This window comes from Halichoerus grypus, chromosome 2, assembly GCF_964656455.1.
Source record: "Halichoerus grypus chromosome 2, mHalGry1.hap1.1, whole genome shotgun sequence".
Taxonomy (NCBI): domain Eukaryota; kingdom Metazoa; phylum Chordata; class Mammalia; order Carnivora; family Phocidae; genus Halichoerus; species Halichoerus grypus.
The window spans coordinates 189,810,829-189,832,065 of record NC_135713.1 but is presented as its reverse complement, the minus strand read 5'-3'; the positions used below and the strand labels follow the sequence as shown (position 1 = coordinate 189,832,065).

The 21,237-nt window shown below is 43.4% G+C and overlaps 1 protein-coding gene across 1 annotated transcript; it reads left to right on the top strand.

The window, feature by feature from the left end:
* Positions 1–8: 8 nt before the first annotated feature.
* Positions 9–21,024, top strand: RETREG3 (reticulophagy regulator family member 3). Its single transcript, XM_036095476.2, has 9 exons — positions 9–350; positions 12,355–12,461; positions 14,211–14,241; positions 15,179–15,305; positions 15,953–16,037; positions 16,842–16,979; positions 18,225–18,307; positions 18,928–19,060; positions 19,484–21,024. Exons 1-9 carry the CDS (start codon positions 112–114, stop codon positions 19,939–19,941), a joined length of 1,401 nt encoding a protein of 466 aa, XP_035951369.1. The 5' UTR covers positions 9–111; the 3' UTR covers positions 19,942–21,024.
* The last annotated feature ends 213 nt before the right edge of the window (positions 21,025–21,237 follow it).

Genomic DNA, 21,237 nt, shown 5'->3' with positions numbered 1-21,237 from the left:
GGCGCACTGTGGAGGGACGCGGCCTCCCCCGCCGAATCGCGCGTCTGCGTACTTGGTGTTTATTGTGACCGTCGGGCCGCGGCCCCGGATGTTGTGGCTGCTAGGGGGGAGATGGCGGAGGTAGAGGGGGTGGCCGCGGCCCCAGGCCCGGCTTCGGGGCCGACTCTCAGGGGCCGCCGCGCTATGTCAGGCTCCTGGGAGCGAGACCAGCAGGTTGAGGCGGCGCAGCGGGCCCTGGTGGAGGTGCTGGGGCCTTACGAGCCTCTGCTGAGCCGGGTGCAGGCAGCCCTGGTGTGGGAGCGGCCAGCCAGGAGCGCCCTGTGGTGCCTGGGGCTGAACGCGGCTTTCTGGTGAGAGAACTGGACCCTCGGAAACCCTTCCAGGCGCGAATTCGTCAGGTTTTTCTAGGGCTCTGCCTCTCGCCTTCCCTGTTTTCTTCGCTGCGTTGGCTCCTTACAGTACCTGCCCAATTTTGCCTCACCGCCTTCCACTCCACCCCGCCTGCAGGCTTTGACACCGCCGTTCTCCCCAGGGCCCTCCAGTTATCGTCCCTGCTTTACCTGCTCCCGCAGCCTCACCCCGTACATACGGCAGGAGCTTCTGGTAACATCTTGAGCCGCTCGCAGTGTGCTAGGGCGCCTCATTTTGGCTAGGGAAGGCTGTGTCACTTAAGGCCATCACTTCCCGTCTCTTGTTTGCTCAAATGTGATTTGAAGACCATCCCCTCGAGCTCTGATTTTAGTAGTTGTTATTGGGGTAGATGCATGAGGCTTGAGATGTTGCAAAGGTATCCATAGGTGTGATAAAACAAGCTTGAGCGATCTGACTTAGCACGTTAGATAGCCTTTCTTCTGCTCAAGGAAGTTTGTGAAGACTGAGCGTCAATGAGAGCCTCCAAAGCTGCAACTTGAAAGAAAATTACCAGCTTTTGAAGAACAGTTATGAAATAGTGATAGTGAGATTTCACCCGTTTCAAAGCCACTTACGATTGCAACTCCTCCCTGTTCCAAGGAATTAGAGATTCATCCTTAGGCACGGTTTTTAGGCAGGGAAATTGAGGATGCCTAAAAGCGTGTGTGAGTTTTCCTCAGCTGGAAAAGTGAGGCTATAAATATGCTTTAAGAGTCTGTGTGTCATGTTTTGTGAAATGGAACTGCTGCTTCTCAGTTGTCATGACCTAAGGTGGACATAGGTCTTCATAGGATCTGCTGAGCATACTTTGGAATTATTCATAACTAGGAAAGGATTAAACACCAAATTCCAAGGAAACTGAAGTATTGGGGCGGGGGGGGGGGGTTGTCTACAGCTGAATGAAATAAACCTATTCTGGGTGAGTCTGAAATGGAACAAAACATGTATTTCCAAAGAAAATTTGTTTTTGCTAAAAATACTTTTTCTCCTAAAATTCTTGGTTTTAAAACCAACACATTTATTATCTTTTGTCTGAAAGATATTCAGTGAACTGGAGCACAACAGTTTCAAATTCATTGACAGACACAGTGTTCAGCTGTTACTCCTCGAAGTTTGAAGGAGACTCAGGTTAAAGGTGTCAGAGAAGTCTCTGGCATTAGTTGCTTCCAGCGACTTCAGCAAACTTGGTGATAAAGTTTTCCAGCAGCATTCTTCATTTATTTTTGGTAGTGCTTCTTTGATCTCTAGGTACCTACTTCCTTTCCTGTTCCTCTCTGTCAGAAACCTTTAACTGTAGCACCTCAATGAAGAGCGTTTTCCAAAATGATCTTCTCTTCCTTTCCCCACCTCCCCCATCACAACCCCTGACCCCAAACCATCCAGTCAAAACTTTTTTACCTACATTGAGATTGTACTCCTAGGGAAAAAAAAACTGGTCCTCAATAAACCAGTTTGGATCAAAGTGCGAGTGATTGATACATAAAAACTTCATCAGGATTTAAATGAATAATGAAACCAAGGGTGTGTTAATACAAATGAATCAGTAGCATGTATGTTATTTCTGAGGGGACTTTCCATATGCCTCTTGCCTGAGAGACTTTTGAAGTAGAATGTGGATTTGAGGTCTGAACGTAAACTGCTCCTACTGAGGCACATCTTTTTTTTTTTTTTTTTTTTTTTTTTTTTTTTTAAAGATTTTATTTATTTATTTGAGAGAGAGAGAATGAGAGAGAGAGAGAGCATGAGGGGGGGAGGGTCAGAGGGAGAAGCAGACTCCTCGCTGAGCAAGGAGCCGGATGCGGGACTCGATCCCGGGACTCCAGGATCATGACCTGAGCCGAAGGCAGTCGCTTAACCAACTGAGCCACCCAGGCGCCCCCTGAGGCACATCTTTAAATGCAGTTAGCTTTAATTTGCTGGCCCTCAACAGTGTATGCTAAAGTTTACTAATATGCTATGTTTAGAATCTCACTCAGCTCCCCTTTTCTTACTCTTGGTCTCTTAAAGCCTTGTGATTGGTCTTTATCTCTGGCATTTCCTGGTAGCTTGCCTACTATGTATCCAGAATATGGTTGTTACATTCCCATCCCTCTTGAAGTAGGTGAAGAGCTACAGCAAAAGGAAGGTGTGACCCTTGAGACTCTTGTACTCTATGGAGAGAGGACTCATACCCATGAAGGCTACAGAGTGACAGCTAAGGTAGTTTGGAATGGCAGGTGACAGGATTGTTGTTTTAGGAAATGAGCTTCCTTGGGAGGCAGTTTGAGGTTTAAAATGAAGACTAGACTTAACATTCTAGTAGCATTATGTTATAGATATGTATTGACATTTCAGTTAGGAATGTCGAAGAGAAACTGTTTAGTTCTCGGACATTATAATTATTTAGAAATTGCGTGAGGATCATTGGCTTTTTTTCCTTATTTGTTTTAAATAATGATACATCATTAACTGAGATGTTTTATACATTTTGAGGTATTAGAAGGTGAATAGGAGTACAAAAAAATCACCAGAGTTCAGGTAGGTAGCTCTTAACTTTGAATAATACGTATTCTCAGTCAAGGTTTTTCCTGTGAATGTGCCGTCTTACATCTTAATAAACAAAACAAAAACAACAACAATGCAAAAGAGAGAGATGTATAGCCTTGCTATAGTATTTCAGAGCTTTTGTTTTGTTTTTCCTTCAGGTTCCAGAGCAGTTACAGCTATTACGTCAGAAATCTTCCAGTCTATATTGCTTCTAGTCACTGATACGTTGTTATCTCTAGGATAATAACAGAAATGTCAGCCCTTCCTTTCCAGTAGCTTGTGTTTTCATTAGCCTCAACACCACCTGTAAATGAGTGATTTGGGGGAAGAATATCTGAGTCAGCAAGTGTATCCTCACAGGTTCAGAAAAGAACAGGTTGGAGTAACCTGCTGGTTTAACACCGACCTAGCAGATCAGGGGTGCACCGAGGAGCCCTGGAGATGTGTGTGCATTCTAAGCCCTCCCCCTTCTATGAAGAGCAACGCATGATTCAAGTAGGGTTAGATGACTCTGGAGCTCCTTTCCAGTTTTTAACATTCTAGGATTCTAGACAGTCTTATTAGGGATATTGCTTTAGAGCAATCACAAGCTGATTCCCTGTTGAGATCTGCTTTGACAGTCACTTGTCTCAATTAACCATCCTATATTCTAGGGGATATTGTGGAATCTATTGTTTCCACGATTAAAAAATACAGATGTGGGGCACCTGGGTGGCTCAGTCGGTTAAGCGGCTGCCTTCGGCTCAGGTCATGATCCCAGGGTCCTGGGATGGAGCCCCGCATCGGGTTCCCTGCTCAGTGGAGAGTCTGCTTCCCCCTCTCCCTCTGCCTGCCTCTCTGCCTACTTGTGCTCTCTATCTCTCTGTCAAATAAATAAATAAAATCTTAAAAAAAAAAAGTACAGATGTTCCCTCTCCCCCCAAAACCCCCAAATAAAAAAATGACTGAGAAGTGATTAAAGGTACAGCAATTCTGATTTAAAAGGTTAGAACGTGAGTGAAAAACAATAGTGAGGAACAGGAAATGGAAGGCAGGGCCCGTTTAAGTAGAGACGTTTGTTCTGTGAGAAAAATTTACACATCAGATTGCAGATGCAATCTATTGAGCACATGTTTCTAATGCTAGTCTCTGGAAGGTTCTTGTTGCTTTGGGTAGCCAGGGAGACTCCCAAGGATGCCTTGGCTTACTTTTTTTTTGCCTCCCTTTCGCCATCAGTTTTTATCTATCCTAATTGTAAGGTTGGGTGCTCTCTGTCCATTAACATAAAGTAGGTGTTTAGCAGCTAGCTGGCTTCATTTCTGGTTTTGTGTAAGCAACAACGATCACTACATTATGTGGGTTGGGTTAATTTTTTTCATTCTCATTTACCAGTGACTGGCTCATTAACCAGACGGCCGTAAGGGCTGTACAATAATGGGCTTTTTGTCCCTATAGGATGGGAGGCTTTGTTCTGAAGTGCCAGTGAGACAAGCTCACTCTGTAATAACAAAGGAACCCAGAAGTAGTATCTTCTTTGATTGAAGATAGACATATGCTCTTTATTTTGTTTATGATTATAGCATAAACTTTATGATTATTAGCAAATTCTAATTTACCTGTACTAATAATGAGGATCCATGGTATAGTTAACCTCAAAAAAGTTGTTAAGTTTTGGAATTTCTCATGATTTTTCTGGAAACCAGGTTTTTCAAGGAGTATTTTATTTAGACTGATAATTGGATTTTAACCCCTAATAAAGGGGATGGAAAGTTTACAAAAGGACAGGGGAAAAAAAGCAGAAAATAATGAATTGATGGATATATAACATTTCACTCTCATTAGTAGTAAAAAAATTTTAATGTAAATGGCAATGAGTTACTAATTTCTGCTTATTAGGGTTTTTTTATTTTTTATTTATTTAAAAAAATTTTTAGATTTATTTATTATTAGAGAGGGAGAGAGAGCACAAGCAGGGGGACTGGGAGAGGGAGATCCAGGACCCTGAGATCATGACCTGAGCTGAAGGCAGATGCTTAACTGACTGAGCCATCAGGGGGCCCCTATTAGGTTTTTTTAAATGGTAGTATTTAATTCTGGGGAAAATATGTAAAAACTGGCATATGGTTGTTAGCAACATAAACTGGACAATCTTTCTGGAAAGTAATTAGGCAACATGTATTAAGACACTTAAAAAGTTAGTATCTTGGGGTGCCTGGGTGGCTCAGTCAGTTAAGCAACCAACTCTTGATTTCGGTTCTGCTCATGATCTCAGGGTTGTGAAATCGAGCCCCATGTTGGGCTCCATGCTGGGTGTGGAGCCTGCTTGGGATTCTCCCTCTCACTCTGCCTGCCCCCCCTTTTAAAAATTAAAAGTATCTTTTCAGGGACTGGGGGAAAATGGGGAATGATTCCTAACGGGTATCGGTTTCCTTTTGGGATAATGAAAATGTTCTAAATTAGGTAATGGTGATAGTTGCACAACTCTGTGAATATATTAAAAACCATTGAATTAGACAATTTAAAAGGGTGAATTTTATGGTATGCAAACTATCTCAGTAACAGAAAGTCAGTGCCTTTTGACCCAGTAATTCCACTTAAAGTAGTTAATCATGAGGACAAAGATACATGCTCAGTGATATATAGTTCAGCTTTTTTATATCAAAAATTAGAGACTGGGCACCTGGGTGGCTCAGTTGTTAAGCATCTGCCTTCAGCTCAGGTCATGATCCCAGGGTCCTGGGATCAAGCCCCACATCGGGCTCTCTGCTCCGTGGGAAGCCTGCTTCTCTCTCTCCCACTCCCCCTGCTTGTGTTCCCTCTCTCACTGTCTCTCTCTCTGTCAAATAAATAAAATCTTTAAAAAAAAAAAAATTAGAGACATATTAAATTAGGGAAAGATTTAACACTAATTGTGTATATGTACAATATAATCATTTTAGAAGTTTATGATGTTTTTCTGGTGATACAGGAAAACAAAGCTATGTATTGTTAAATGAAGAAGGAGGTTTTTATATGTGGAGTGTTTATATGTGAATTTTTTTTAAATGGAGAGAATAATATCTGTTCACATTTGGGGGCATGTATGTGGATAAGGGACCATTTTTTTTATTTATTTATTTTTAAAGATCTTATTTATTCATGAGAGACAGAGAGAGAGAGAGAGGCAGAGGGAGAAGCAGGCTCCCAAGGAGCAGGGAGCCCGATGCGGGACTCGATCCCAGGACCCTGGGATCATGACCTGAGCCGAAGGCAGACGCTTAACCATCTGAGCCACCCAGGCGCCCCTTTATTTATTTATTTTTTAAAAGATTTTATTTATTCATTTGAGAGAGACAGAGACAGAGCACAAGCAGGGGGAGAGGCAGAGGGAGAGGGAGAAGCAGGCTCCCTGCTGAGCTGGGAGCCCGATGTGGGGCTCAATCCCAGGACCTGGAGATCATGACCTGAGCTGAAGGCAGATGCTTAACCATCTGAACCACCCAGGCGCCCTTTTAATTTTTAAATTTTTTTTTAATTATTTTTTTAAGATTACTTATTTGAGAGAGAGCAGGGGGAGGGGCAGAGGGAGAGAAGAGAGAGAATCTCAAGCCGACTCCATGCTGAATGTGGAGCCCAATGCGGGGCTTGATCACACCACCCTGAGATCATGACCTGAGCCAAAACCAAGAGTTGGACGCTCAACCATTGAGCCACCCCACCGCCCCAAAGGGCCATTTTAAAATTTTTTAAAAAATGTTTTCTTATGGAAAGTTTAAAACATATACATAAGTAGACAGAATAATAATATGTAATTCTTTAATTACAGCTTTAAAATTCTTCAATCCATGGCCAATTTTGTGTCTTCTGTACCTCAGTTCTTTTTTTTACCTCTTTATTATTTTGAGGCAAATCCCAGGGGTCTTATAATGTAATCTGTAAGTATTTTAGAATGTGAGTCTTTGAAAAATAAAGACTTCAAAAAAATACCAGTGCCATTATCACATGCAAAAAATTAATGATTCCAGTCAGTGTTAAATTTCCAATTTTTTCATAAATATTATTTGTGTTTTGGGGCACTTGGCTGGCTCAGTTGATAGAGCATATGACTCTTGATCTCAAGTTGGTGAGTTCAAGCCCCACACTGGGTGTAGAGCTTACTTTCAAAAAAAAGATTTAAATATTATTTGCTTTTTAAAATTGTTTGGGGGTGCCAGGGTGGCTCAGTCGTTAAGCATCTGCCTTCGGCTCAGGTCATGATCCCAGGGTTCTGGGTTCGAGCCCCACATCGGGCTCCTTGCTTGGCGGGGAGTCTGCTTCTCCTTCTGACCCTTCCCCCTCTCATGCTCTCTCTCTCTCTCAAATAAATAAATAAAATCTTAAAAAAAATAAAAATAAAATAAAAATAAAATTGTTTTTGGGGGGCACCTGGGTGGCTCAGTCAGTTAAGTGTCTGACTCTTGATTTCGGCTCAGATCATGATATCAGGGTCATGGGATGGAGCCCCTCATTGGGGTCTGTGCTGGGGGTGTGGAGCCTGCTTGGGATTCTCTCTCTCTGCCCCTCCCCCCTAAAAAATAAATAAATAAAATAAAAAATAAAATTGTTTGTTTGGGTTAGGATCCAAATGAAGTCCATATACTGTGGTTTGTTTTTTTACATTTCTTTTACTCTGTTGGTTCCCCTTCAATCTTTTTTCCTCTGTCATTTGTTGGTTGAAGAAACCAGTTTGTCGTATAAAGTGTTCCACAGACTGTATTTTGCTTACTGCATCCCTGTGCACATTCGCCTTGTGCTCTGTATTTCCTGTAAATTGGTAGTTGGATCTAGAGGCTTTATCAGATTCAGGTTCAAGAAAAAAAAAATTTTTTTTTTTTTTGGTAAGACTGTTTCATAGATGATGTACTAATTTCATTTTTAATTTCATCTGTAATTATCACTTAAAATTTCTAAACTTTCTCCAATAAACATGGTTGCCTTTACCAATAAGAAAAAAATACATCATTAAGAAAGAATAGATTGTGAGCCCCGAGTGGGTAAAAGGAGTAATGGGCTATGGGCAATCCCCAGATTGAACAATTCACATGTGAATATTCAGAATTGACTGCATTTGCAGTTGTTTTTGTTAAGTTGGGAAATTTTTATGCTGATTTTAGTTGCTGAAAAATGTTTCGCATATTGTCTTACCAAACTCATACACTGCTATATCTGCATGTGAATTTTTTGGCCTGGATGAATAGACATTGCAGGACTAAACCAGTCCAGGAGAGTCCTCCTTATTTTTCATCCATCCTTTACCTGTACCAATCTCAAAAGTACTTTATCTTCAGTTATGTCTTGTCTTTTTTTTTTTTTTAAAGATTCTATTTATTTGTTTGTTTATTTTTGAGAGAGAGAGAGAGAGAGAGCATGAGCCAGGGGAGAGAGGGAGGGAGAAGCAGACTCCCCGCTGAGCAGGGAGCCCAATGTGGGACTTGATCCCAGGACCCTGGGATCATGACTAGCCGAAGGCAGGTGCTTAACTGACTGAGCCACCCAGGCGCCCCCAATTATGTCTTGTCTTTGCACATAGTTGCAGAGTTTTCGTACAGGTAGGCTTCCAGGTTACGTCTGTAAAATGATAAGCATTGATGTGACTTCTTTTCACATGGTCCATGTCTTACTCTTTTCTGAACTTTTTCTCAAAACACACTAATCTGAGGTGGATATTCCCTTTTTGTTTAGGGTTTTAGCATTGAGGCCTGGAAGGAAAGAAGCACACGCTTATCCATATTTTATGTTTGACAGTCAGACCTCTAAGAGAACATTGATGCTAATTTTCTGGTTACCTTGCAGGGGTCAACTGCAATGTATTGAGGTGATCTTTCCATTAAATAAGTTTTTACCTATATGGAAGAAACTGTTTTCCCAAGAAATGTTATTTTACACCACACAGAAAAACTTCTTCTGAGGTTCCTACATTGGCTTATTCAAGAAAAAAGATAAATCTGTTCCTATAATTAATTTATGGACCAGGATTAATCTTGTTTGAGATGTTCACAGTTTTAGCCTTCATGACCCCAAAAATACAGCCTTTGTAAAACTCTTTACTGTATCACCTTTATCTGCAGAGTAAAATCTAATAAGTTGTCATAAAAGGCCCTTCATGATCTGACTCCTGCCTCTCTCCCCATATCCATCCCCTCCTTGTGTTCTGTGTGTTTTGGTTCTATCAGAACTGCTTGTCATTCTTTAAATATGTCACACCAGCTGGCTGTTCTCCCTGAGTGTCCTCTCCTTCCCCACATCCTTTTGTCCATTTATCTTTTTTTTTTTTTTTAATTTTATTTTTTCGGTTATCTCTACACCCAGCGTGGGGCTCAAACCCACAACCCGAGATCAAGAGTCACACACTCCACTGACTGAGCCAGCCAGGCGCCCCATTCTTACCATTTATCTTTTAAATTCCAGCTTAGATGTCCTCTTCTTTGTTATCGTTACCTTGTCACGTTATATTGCAAACACAGATAGACACATAAATACACTTGAGAGTAAGGTCCATGTCTTACTCTTTTCTGTAACTGGGCTGCTTACCTTAGGCCTCCACATAAAATGGGCACTCAATAAGTATTTGTTGGATTGAGTTGAAGCATAGGTGGGAATTATAACAGGCTACTAAAATATAAAAAAGTTCAGATCTTGGAGAAACAGTATTTTTACTGCCATCATTTTTGGAAAATCAGCCTTTCTTAGGAGAGCTTAATATCCTTTCCCTACCCCAGTTTATATTTGTGTTAGTAATTATGATCTGGGAAGTGGAGATTGCAGACAGTCTGGATTGCCTCCCCAGGGAGCCCTTTCGAGAACTCTGGAGAAAACAGGGCCGTGCCTCATCCTGCTGCTGGGACAGAGAAGCAGCCGTGCTAGGGAGCAAGAAGCTCTAGAGCCCTTATTCTTGGCTTGTTAAATTGGCTTGTTTGTTGGGATGACGAGCTGGCCTTGGAGAAAAGATTAATGACCCGGGGCAGCTCTAGAGGCTTATTTTTGTAAAGCTACTTTCATTCTTTAATCTCAACTATAATTACAGTGTCCTTTAAGTGGTGGGGTGGAAAAATTGGAATAGGGTTATCATTTTTAAGTTTTTTTTTAAGATTTTTAAGTTCTTGTTTCCTTCCATCCTTCATTCTTTGTGTAGTTTTAAAAATAACATGGGTTCATGTTTATTGAAAACAAATTACAAAAATGTCTAGAAACAAAAATTACAGTTCCTCTGCCAATCCCCGCATATGTAGATGTATTCATATATACACACAGATAAAGCTTTTTTTTTTTTTCTTTATAAGGATCATACTCTAGTATTGTTCTGTATATCAAGCCATTAGGTCGTGTGTTGAGTTGAAAAGAGAAGAGGTCATTTGTAACCAAACCTTGTCATTCTTACCCTTGTTTGATAAGTTGCTGTGATAATAGCTAATAACACTTAAAATTGAATAGAACTGTGTGTTTGTATTTTTTTCTTGTCTTTTTAGCAAGATGAAGTATGATATTTTTATAGGCAATTAAGTATGTTATGTCTAATACCTACAACAATCCTGCAGGTTTTGTTATTGTTACCACTACATATAGATGAAGAAACTGAGGTTTTAAAGAGGCTAAGCTAATTTATTCAAGGTCACATGACTAAGAGTGGGTGTTCAGAGAATCAGACTCAAGCCAATCTGACTTTAAAAGCCATGTCTTATTGCCCTGCTGAACCACCTGTGGTGAGGGCTAGTGGTGGTGTTTTCCCTGATCTGTTGCAAATTAGTACTTTTGTAAAATACAATATAAATGAGTTACTAGAAAAATTAAGTTTAAAAAGGAACAGAAAATACAAACCCAAATGTGTTCTTAGATTCAAAATTACTTGGTCAAATTGCTATAAAAATTTCTAAGTGTTGGGGCACCTGGGTGGCTCAGCCGTTAAGCATCTGCCTTCAGCTCGGGTCATGATCCCAGGGTCCTGGGATCGAGCCCCGCATCGGGCTCCCTGCTCCTTGGGAAGCCTGCTTCTCCCTATCCCACTCCCCCTGCTTGTGTTCCCTCTCTCGCTGTGTCTCTCTCTGTCAAATAAATAAATGAAATCTTAAAAAAAAAGAACTAGTTTTTTTAACGTGGTTTTTTTTTCCACTTTTTGTGAGAGATTTTAAATATCAGAATTTATCATGGTCATTCTTGTTTTTTCTTTTTCTTTTTTTTTTTTTAAGATTTTATTGATTTATTTGACAGTGAGAGAGAGAGAGAGAGAGCAGGAGCAGGAGGAGTGGCAGAGGGAGAGGGAGAAGCAGGCTTCCTGCCGAGCAGGGAGCCCGATGTGGGGCTCGATCCCAGGACCCTGGGATCATGACCCGAGCCGAAGGCAGATGCTTAACGACTGAGCCACCCAGACGCCCCTGGTTTCATCTTCTTTCATACCCTTTCCCTTGCCAAACTATATTATTTTGACATAAATCCCAGATATCTCATTATTTTGTTCATAAATATTTTAGTATCTTTTAAAAAATGACTCTATTTTCCATAACATTATCACACCTAAAAGATAATAATTCCCTAATATCTTCTTTATGTATTCAGATTTCCCAGATTTTTTATAAATACCTATTTGTGGTTGATTCCTTCAAATAAGAACTAACTTTTCCTAACAACATAATAAAATAAAAAATGAAAAAATTAACTTTTCCTTCATTCTATTATTGTGACATATTACATTTATTGGTTTTTATATGTTGAACTACCCTTGTATTCCTGAAATTAATCCTTTGACTATGTTGCTGAATTCAGTTTGCTAGTGTTTTATTGAGGATTTTTGCATCTATGTTCATAAGGGATGTAGGGCTATAGTTTTCTTGTAGTGTCTTTGTCTGGCTGTGGTATCAGAGTAATGCTGGCCTCATAAAATCAATCAAGAAACGTTGCCTCTTCAATTTTTTTGGAAATGGTTAAGAAATATTGGTGTTGATTCTGAAGAACTGGCTTTTAAGATGTAGCTTTAGTGCTGACTTTCTGTTGACCTTCACCAAATCATTTTATTATTTTGGACCTGAGTTCCTCCATCTGTAAAAGGATATCTAATTGAATTATATGCTTTTTAACACATCTCTGTTAGTTTGTTGCCCTACACAAGGGTCTAATTTGGTAGAAAGGTGTTTGCTTTCATCATAATAAGTTATCAGGAATGAATTTCTCCCTGAAATTAATAGAATTGCAGACTTGAAAGTTGAAAGGGGCTTTAAGAGGTTATTTGATTTAGTCCTCTGCCTTTACAGAAGCAAATTATTATCTCTGCCCCATAGGTAAAATAGCTGATATTCAGAAAGTTTAAGTGACTTTCCTAAGGTATATAACTAGGACTTAAGTCTGTTTACCAGAGCCTGAATTATGCAGATGGTCCTTTCTGAAATTAGCTTAATTGGATAATAATCTTTTGTTTTTCCTACTCTGTAGGTTCTTTGCGCTGACATCCCTTCGTCTTGTGTTTCTACTTGCATTCAGCTCAATGATCATTGTGTGTATAGATCAGTGGAAGAACAAAATCTGGCCTGAAATAAAAGGTGAGTTTGATAGCATTTAGAAGAATCTGAACTGGAAATGGTCTTTCCTTTAATTTTTACCTTTAGTTTTGGGGTTTTATGAGGGAGTATATAGAACTGGGAATATCTTTTGATGTCTGAATTGTTGCTTTAGGAGACACTTGAAGGGCTGGGTCTCCATCTGTGGTTCCCTAGAGCTTCGTTCCGCCCTCCCCATTGTTATTAAGCTCAGGAAATCTGTATCCACCACCTGAGATATTCTTGCCCTCATAATTGGCCGGAGGAATAAGTAGTCCTCAAGTTAAAAAAAAAATTATCATTGGATACTGCATCTTTACTGAGACAGTATCAATTTGCCTCTCAGGGATTTCTTTTAAATTGTTTATTTACAAAGCACTAAGCTAAGCATTGTGACTTATATAAAGTACTCTAAGATATGGTTCCTTTTCTCGAAGATTATACATACGTAAACAAAAGACAGGTAACGGTTACAGAACAGTACCAGAGATGTCACTGTGCAGTATGTGACCGGTATGTCTGTCATGTATTTTGGCCCTGGCTCAGGCCTTGAATGAAGCAAGAGATTTGAACAGGTGAAGAGAAAAGTGTGTTTATAGAGAGGGGCTAGTAGTTTGATGAGTCTGAGAAACCAGAAGCTGCAAAGCATCTCCCGAGAGCAGGGAATTAGTCACTTTCACCAGAATGAAGAGGTCATTATAAAAGGAGTGCTAGGAGATAAAACTGAAAATATGTTGGGATTAGATTTTACAAGGCTTTCAAGTTAGGCCTAGAAGTTTAGACTTTATCCTATAGGTAGTGGGTGGTCATTGAACATTTTTTTTATTAGAGCTATATGCTGAGGTGATATTAAAGAATAATTTGATAGCATTTTACAGGATCCCATGGAAGGAGAAAAAGGGGAAGGAGGGAGACCTGATAGGAAACTATGGCTGTATCTGTGTGAGAAGTAGTCAGAGAGGTATCCCTAGAAACAAACCATGGGTGCCTGGGAAGAAGGAAGACACATGAAGACTGGTAAATAGGGGCTTAGAAGAGTAAGGGATAAAAGCCGACTGTGGGAGTTCAAAGCTAGGAGAGTAGGAGAATGGCATTCCAGGTAGCAGATGCAGCAGCGTCAGGCTGGGGAGGCAGTTTGGGTGGGGTTGAGAGCGAGGAAAATTGATGTATGTTTTTGACATGTTAATTGTGAAGTGTTGGCAGGATATTTACACCAGGGTATACAGCTTTTAAATACATTCCCATCCTATTTTGCAGAGACTTTAAGGAATCATGTAGTTCATTCACTGGTCTTATGGCTGGTGAATGTCAAAAGACTTGACATCATTCATTGTAGTTGATGGGTCTCTTTTCAAAGAGAAAAGGCAGATTTCTGGGGTTGGAGTGGTTATAACATGCCTCAGTAACCTGGTGCACATTGATGTGTGTGAACAACCAAGACACACTTGAGGGGTGGGATGGATCATTTTTCATGTGCACCTTGGCTCTTGGTTGTAATAAGTAGAAGGGGCCGTGATGCTCCATTTGGATCCCCTCAGCCGCCCCCCGGAGAAATGAGCAGGCATCAGCCATCCCCCCTGTGTCTGCAGTTCCCTAACTCTGTCAGTATAACATGGTGTCTCCTTTTTATTGGCTATTACTATTTTCTTTTCCCCAAACCTATTAAAACTCAAGCTGTCAGACCAACAGCCTAACATTTTTATGTTTAGTTTTCCCTACCAACTAATGCTGGTGTTTGTTTTAATATTGTAGTGCCAAGACCCGACGCATTAGACAATGAGAGGTATGGAACACTAATTAAATCCCTTTTTGTTGCTCTGATTGATTCTCTTGTTGTAATATTCTGGTTACATGTTGTTAACCCCATGTTATGGATACAGAGTATGAGCTGAGAACCTAGTCTTTTCCAAATAATCATCTTAACAAACCCTAAACTTCAGGCAGCAGTTTGTTGAGATCGCTAGTGTCCTCTTCCTACATAACAAGAAAAGTTTCTGAAAAAGAAGCATTATAGTGCCCCATAACGTGATATGCCAGGGAGTTAGCTGCATTTTTTAGCCCTACTGTAAAAACTTAGAGGCAGCTTATTTCATTTGTCTCCTGGCTTTTATACCAGGTCATTTAGTGTTTTCTGCGACCTCTGGCTTTTTAAAAAGTTCCTGGTCAGAAAACACATTGGTTCCTGGCATCAGCAAGCCAAAGATTCCTCTTGTGTCTTAAAATTCCTGCTTCATTTCTCAGTTCATTCATTCCATATGTTTGATCCAAGGAATTTCCTCTGCTATGGTTTATTTTGCTTTTGCTGTATTTGTTTTCTCTCTAAGGGACACATCTACCATTGCCTCCCCTTCAGCAGCAGCAGCGTCAGACTGTGCTTTACTTTTATCCCTGAATTGCAATCACAGTGCATTGCAAAGGTCCGAGTGCAGGGAAGATGTTTCTAAGCACAAAGTGCCTTGGAGCTGGTGACAGGTTTATACACGTGGATTGGGCAGCCTCCTCAGAGGGTGGAGTTGTCAGAACATATGTGCCCTCCTAGTCCCTAAATTCAAGTTTCAACCTGGTGAGACAAGAAAAACATCCCGCTTCACCTCCAAAGCACCTCGGACTAGCCACTCCCCAGCTCCAATTGAAACTTAGAAGCATTGGCTGCCTACACAGCAAGATGGGGGGATCCCTCAACACCCTCCTTTCACAGCTCCCCCTTCTCTCTCCTATAGCTGGGGCTTTGTGCACCCTCGGCTGCTCAGCGTGCCCGAGCTCTGCCACCACGTGGCTGAAGTCTGGGTTAGTGGGACCATTTTCATAAGGAATCTTGTGCTTTTCAAAAAGCAAAACCCAGGCAAGGTAAGACTCTTCCCTTTTCACTTTCATTTCTGGCTTTTCAGTTCAGTTCCTGCTCAACTGAAACAGTCCTTTGACTACAGAGCCTCATTCAAGAAAGGAAAGACCGTGCTGATTGGGGAGACAAAGGGAAGTTAGAGGAAGGGGCTCCTGACCAGCCACTAGGACTAAGGGAAAAGCTTGATGACTCCTTCTTTGGGTGCTCGCCTCTTAGATTGAGCCATCTTCCTGCCCCAAGATGGGAAAGAGCTTGCTTGTGTACATTCTGTGTCATATTAAACATGTGGTAGGTTGTTGGGTTTTTTAATTTTTTTCTTTTCTTTCTTTTTTTTTTTTTACTTAAAAAACCCACCACCAACACTTGCGTTCAGAGAGAATTTTTGGCTAAGCCTATGCAAACCAATTTCCCAGTGGGAAAGGTGCAGCCGTGTTGGGTTAGCAAGAGAAAAGGAGTGAGTAGAGTGGACATCCTCCTTTTCATCCCAGACAGAGTCACTACAGGATGCAAGAGGCTAGACACAGCTCTCATTCTGACCTGCCCACTCAGAGGTCATAGAGTCATTTCAGTCACGTCTCCACCTTATCCCTTGTCCGCACACCAGTCTCCTGCCATGTAACAGAAACTTAATACTGTTTCCTGACTCCTCTAGTTCTGCTTGCTGAGCTGTGGGATACTGACTTTTTTTGCCGTCTTGGGCCGCTACATCCCTGGGCTCCTGCTGTCCTACTTGATACGTAAGTATGGCACGTACCTCCCCCTGAGCTTCCCCACTCCTAGCTTTCCTAGCCACAGCTAACTCTGGGTCTAGGAAGAGGACTTTTATATTTTGGTTCGCCAGGAAATAACCTTTTTATATTTTCATACCTGTTTGGTGTCATGAAAATATCTTTCTTCTTGCCTATAACAGGCTCCCCACACATCAAGTCCTTTTCTTACCAAGTCAGCTTTAGAAATTGATGACGGTCCACTAACATATATCGCATTACCAACTATAAAGGACTGTCCCTATTTGGGAGAAAATTTTTAGAGTCAGTATATTGTGTAACAGCAGAACATAACTTTTAGGGGTTTCTCTACTAGATTCTGCTTATCCTGGAGCACTTCTTTTTCTCCTGGAGCACAATGTTTTAAATTTAGTTACTTCCTATTGGCATGAACTTCTCGTGGGGCAGGAAAAATGAGGAATTATGGCTGTGGCCAGCAGCTCGCATGACTTGTGGTGTCGTTTCTGAGGCATCGTTACCATCTAGCCTTATTTATGCTCAGTGACACCCAGATGCAAGTGACCACACCTGGTTCTGTCCTCAGAATATCAGCAGCACCCTCTACTGTGCACAGCCACGTAGGTGGCCACAGAAGTGTCTGCCCTCCAAAACCCCCTCATGTGGTACAGGAGACTAGTAAAGACCACCAGCAGAATCAAGCAGAACTGTTCCCCACCGAGTGTCCTGTCAGAGGACACATAGCAGAGGGACAGTCAGGACTGTTTTGTCCAGCCCCTTCTCCACTTTGTGACTATGTCCCACTCCTCCTCTCAGTTGTCACTGTCATGATGTGGCCCCTTGCTGTGTACCACCGACTGTGGGATCGAGCCTATGTGCGGCTGAAGCCCGCTCTGCAGCGGCTGGACTTCAGTGTCCGCGGCTACATGATGTCCAAGCAGAGAGAGAGACAACGTAAGTGTCAGGGGGAGGCTTCCTTCCACTTGGGCAGTTTGGGGAAGAGAAGGAGAAGCCCGTAGGCTGACATCCTGTGTAGGTCCTCGAAAGTGGGAGAGGTGGGATGTGGGGGGGCGTGTAGTAGGGTGGTAGGTAAAAGTGGTATCTTATTCCAGGGAAGTCTGTGCAGGCTTACCAATTTTTGCATTTGCAATTCTGGACACTCCCAAATTGAATAAAAATCAGACAGTGAAGATATCCCTACTGTTTGCTGCTTTTCATGAAGCACTTTCCGTGTGGCCAAGCACTGTTTGGCAGCTCTGCGTATTTTTGTTTATTTTAATTTTTTTTTTTTTAAAGATTTTATTTATTTATCTGACAGAGAGAGACACAGCAAGAGCAGGAACACAAGCAGGGGGAGTAGGAGAGGGAGAAGCAGGCTTCCCAAGGAGCAGGGAGCCCGATGCGGGGCTTGATCCCAGGACCCTGGGATCATGACCTGAGCTGAAGGCAGACGCTTAACGACTGAGCCACCCAGGCGCCCCTTTATTTTTATTTTATTAATGCGTATCTTATTTAACCTTGAGAAAAGAAATTGAACTTTACAGTCAGTAAATAGCAACTCCTAAGCCAGGCCTCCTTTCACTACTGAAAGCTGCTTTCCAAAGGTGATACTTCATACTGCCTGAGAAACCAGAAGGGTGCTAGCCCAAGACCGTTCAACACACGAATGACAGTTGTGTGAACTTTCTCCTCCCTTCTGTGGGCTGGTCAGATTGGGTGTTTCATTAAGCCCTAGCCCTCCAAGAGCCCTGCACGTGGTCATCAAGGCCCAGCTCCCCCTGGCACAGCCGGCTAAATAGTATCAGTCCTCGAAAGCCTGATTTAACCAAGGTGGGGCATCTCCCTTTGCCCTCTCTATGGAGCATCCACTTCCCGCTTGACATCCTGTCTGCCCCTCGCCTATCTTGCGAGTTGTTGACCATCTGACCAGAACAAAAATGTGGAGGGGCTGGTGGAGGAGAGGCGTCTGAAGAGAGAGCTTTCTCTCGTGTTATCAACTCATCTTGGCACTTAGGCTCAGCAGCCCCACCCTCAGGCTTTGGTGGTGTTTGTTTGTTTTTCAGGCATTGTAATGTAGGCTTCGGGCCATATTCTGAGGGTTCATTCTCTTATATTCTGATTTTATGCCTTTGAAGTCTGAGGCGGGTGGGGTTTTTTGCTCAAGGGAAGGCGTCAAGGCCTTCTGCTCTTCCCACGCAGTGCGCCGCCGAGCTCTCCACCCAGAGCATGCCTTGGACAACCACAGTGACAGTGAAGAAGAGCTTGCTGCCTTCTGTCCTCAGGTATCTTGGGTGTGGGAAGTACACCACCGGCTAGTGTTCTTTTAGCAACCTTGAACCATATGGCAGCTCACATTTAGGCGGTAAGTAGGTTTTCAAGCTTATTACGGGCGCTCCAAGGCCCCACCCTCCCCTTGCCCCCAAGAGCGGTGAGGAGAGAAGCTAGTGTTACATTGGGACTGTGTGCGTAGATCTCAGTTTGAGCCTGGTGACCAGCACACCCTCTTCCATGTCTCCTTTTAACCCCTACCGTCATGGCAGAACTTCTGGAACTGGCGTGATCGTCTTTTAAACAGCCCAGCCCACCTTATGTTGGGCAATATGTCTTCCTGGCCACCTGTGAAAAGTAATCTCTGGATCAGTTATTTGCTTAAGAGTAAGTGGCTGGTTGACTCCCCAGACCGCTTTCCTTCTACTCAAGATTGATAAGTAAGGGTGTTCTCCTTGGGGGAGCAGCCTAAAAGGGATCAAGATACTGACTAAAGTCCCCAGTCTTGTCTGGTTGCACTGCTGGCCGTAGGCTAGCCTTTAGGGCCAGCTAATTAGTAGAGCTGTAACTGGGGAACTGCACCTGTTCCTAATGGCATCCTCTCTTCAGGCTTGTTGGTCTTTTCTTTCCTAAGCTGGATGATTCTACTGTTGCCAGGGAACTGGCCATCACAGACTCTGAGCACTCCGATGCTGAGGTCTCCTGTACGGACAATGGCACATTCAATCTTTCACGGGGCCAAACACCTCTAACAGAAGGCTCTGAAGGTGAGGGGAACCGTGGACGTGAGTTCGTAATGGCCCTGTTGCTGCTCAGCTTCCCTGGGCAGAGAGGGTGCTGCCCCCTCCTCTCCTGTTTTCTGAGGTGTGGGTCAGGTGGTGGAGCAGCTTGGGGCGGGGGGTATGGCTTCAGCCGGGATTGCACTGCTGCTCTCCTTGAAATCCTCCCTTAGGAGCCTCGGGTTCTAGTCTCCTGTGGAGCACAGGGGAGGAACGGAAGGGATTTCTTTGGCCAGTAGAGATCATAGCAGTGTATAAGTGGAGGGGAAAGGCCGACCAGTGCTATAGGTTTTGCTTCACCCTGAGAAATTCAGGGTAGAAAAATCTGGTTACATGGAGCTGACTTTGTGAGGCTAGGGCACAGGAGTGCCAGGGTGTTGCCATGTCTCAGACACCCCTCTGTTTTCCCAGACCTAGATGGTCACAGTGATCCAGAAGAATCCTTTGCCAGAGACCTTCCAGACTTCCCTTCCATTAATGTGGACCCTGCTGGCCTGGATGATGAGGACGATACCAGCATTGGGATGCCTAGCTTGCTGTACCGTCCCCCCCCAGGGGCTGAGGAGCTCCAGAACCCCCCTGCCAGCCAGGAGGAGGCTGTACTGCCGGAGCTCCTGCTCGGTTCCCTGCCTGCAGGGTCCAACCTCACCAGCAACCTCACCAGCCTGGTCTCCCAGGGCATGATCCACCTGGCCCTGTCAGGGGCCTCCCAGCCAGGCCCTTCTGGCCCGCCTCCCCGGAGAACAACAAGAGGCTTCCTCCGGGCCCCCAGTTCAGACCTGGACACTGATGCTGAGGGGGATGACTTTGAACTTCTGGACCAGTCAGAGCTGAATCAGCTGGACCCTGCCAGTTCCAGGAGCCACTGAGGCAGAGACTCCTTTTAGGGGTCACTGTGGTTTAGGTTTTTTTTCTCCCTATCCTACTTAAGGTGAAGGGGCAAGGGAAGAACCCAGGTCCCATCCACTGAATTACATAGGTTTGCTTGGTGGCCTGGCGGAAGCTCAGGCCTGCTGAGAGGATACTCACTCCCCTGCTACCAGCTGGACGCGCATTTCTGAGCTCAATCACTGTAGTGAGAGTGCTCCCCTGAGGGAGGCTTCTCTCCATCAGAATGGTACTTTGGGGAACACAGTAATCAGGGGTATTGGTTCCCCTTTGAGGGGGTGCTGCTGTTTGCTTCTAGGTATGGGTGCTTGGGGGTGATAGAAGCACCCTTCCCTTCCTCCTTCCATCACCTCCTTGGAGCTCCAAGTCAGGCAGCAGCTGGAAGAGTTACATTGCCATCTTCCTCTTTTGCTAAGCCATGATTTGATTTGTCTCTTTCTAAGCACATGTTTTGGTTCTGCAGAGCAGGCCTGCTCCCTCTGCCCCGGCCCATCCTCATTTCTTGAGGCCTAACCTCCAGTGCTCCAAAATAGTGCTTGTGAAATTTAAGAAATGTGAACATGATGTGGGGGTGGGCCTCTTTGACATTACCTTGGGCTCTGGGGTCAGCTGGCTGAGAGGACGAGTGCCTCTATATCTCCTGGTCTCATGGAATCTTCTGAAGCTGCCTGGTTATTTTTGGTGCTGCTAACCCCTGGCTCCATTTGACCATCAGCCTGAGCAACGAGCAAAGCAATACCATACCATATCCATTTCCGTGTTCCTGTTCCTTCCCCTGCTCCTCCTTTGGAGAAGCAATAATTGCATGGGGGATGTCAAAGTAGCACTTTACAAATGGCTCATTGGCATTCACCCCAGGAGCCACCAGCTCTTCTTGCACCAGCTCTTCTTACTCCCTGTTCAGTTCCTTTAATACTTTTATTTTCAACTGCTTCCCAACTTGGCGGGGCTTCTTTTAAGGATGAGCCTAGTTAGCAAGAGCGTGTCTGTAGTCAGCAGAGACCCCTCTAAGGGGCGTCTGTTCTACTGGCCCTAGGAAAATCATGTGAGACAAAAACTAAAAATGATAATTCTAAACCTACGCCAGCCTACAGCCTCTCTTCGCCTCCCCAATCAGAGCTCAGGCCAGACTCTTCTGTCCTCTTGCCCTCTGCATTAACCCTTTGCTGATCCTCAGGGACCACTCCCCCAACACCCCCATACCTGGGCAAGGGATGTTGGACAGAGCCCATTTTCATGTGCTGCAGGTGGGAGTGTGCTAACATGTTTGCTCTTGG

Bases quoted from the DNA above. Each gene is read 5' to 3' on its own strand.
- RETREG3 (XM_036095476.2), top strand. From the start codon at position 112: ATGGCGGAGGTAGAGGGGGTGGCCGCGGCCCCAGGCCCGGCTTCGGGG. The intron at 14,242-15,178 runs GTATGGAACACT...TCTCTCCTATAG, and splicing joins GACGCATTAGACAATGAGAG to CTGGGGCTTTGTGCACCCTC. The intron at 19,061-19,483 runs GTGAGGGGAACC...CTGTTTTCCCAG, and splicing joins TCTAACAGAAGGCTCTGAAG to ACCTAGATGGTCACAGTGAT.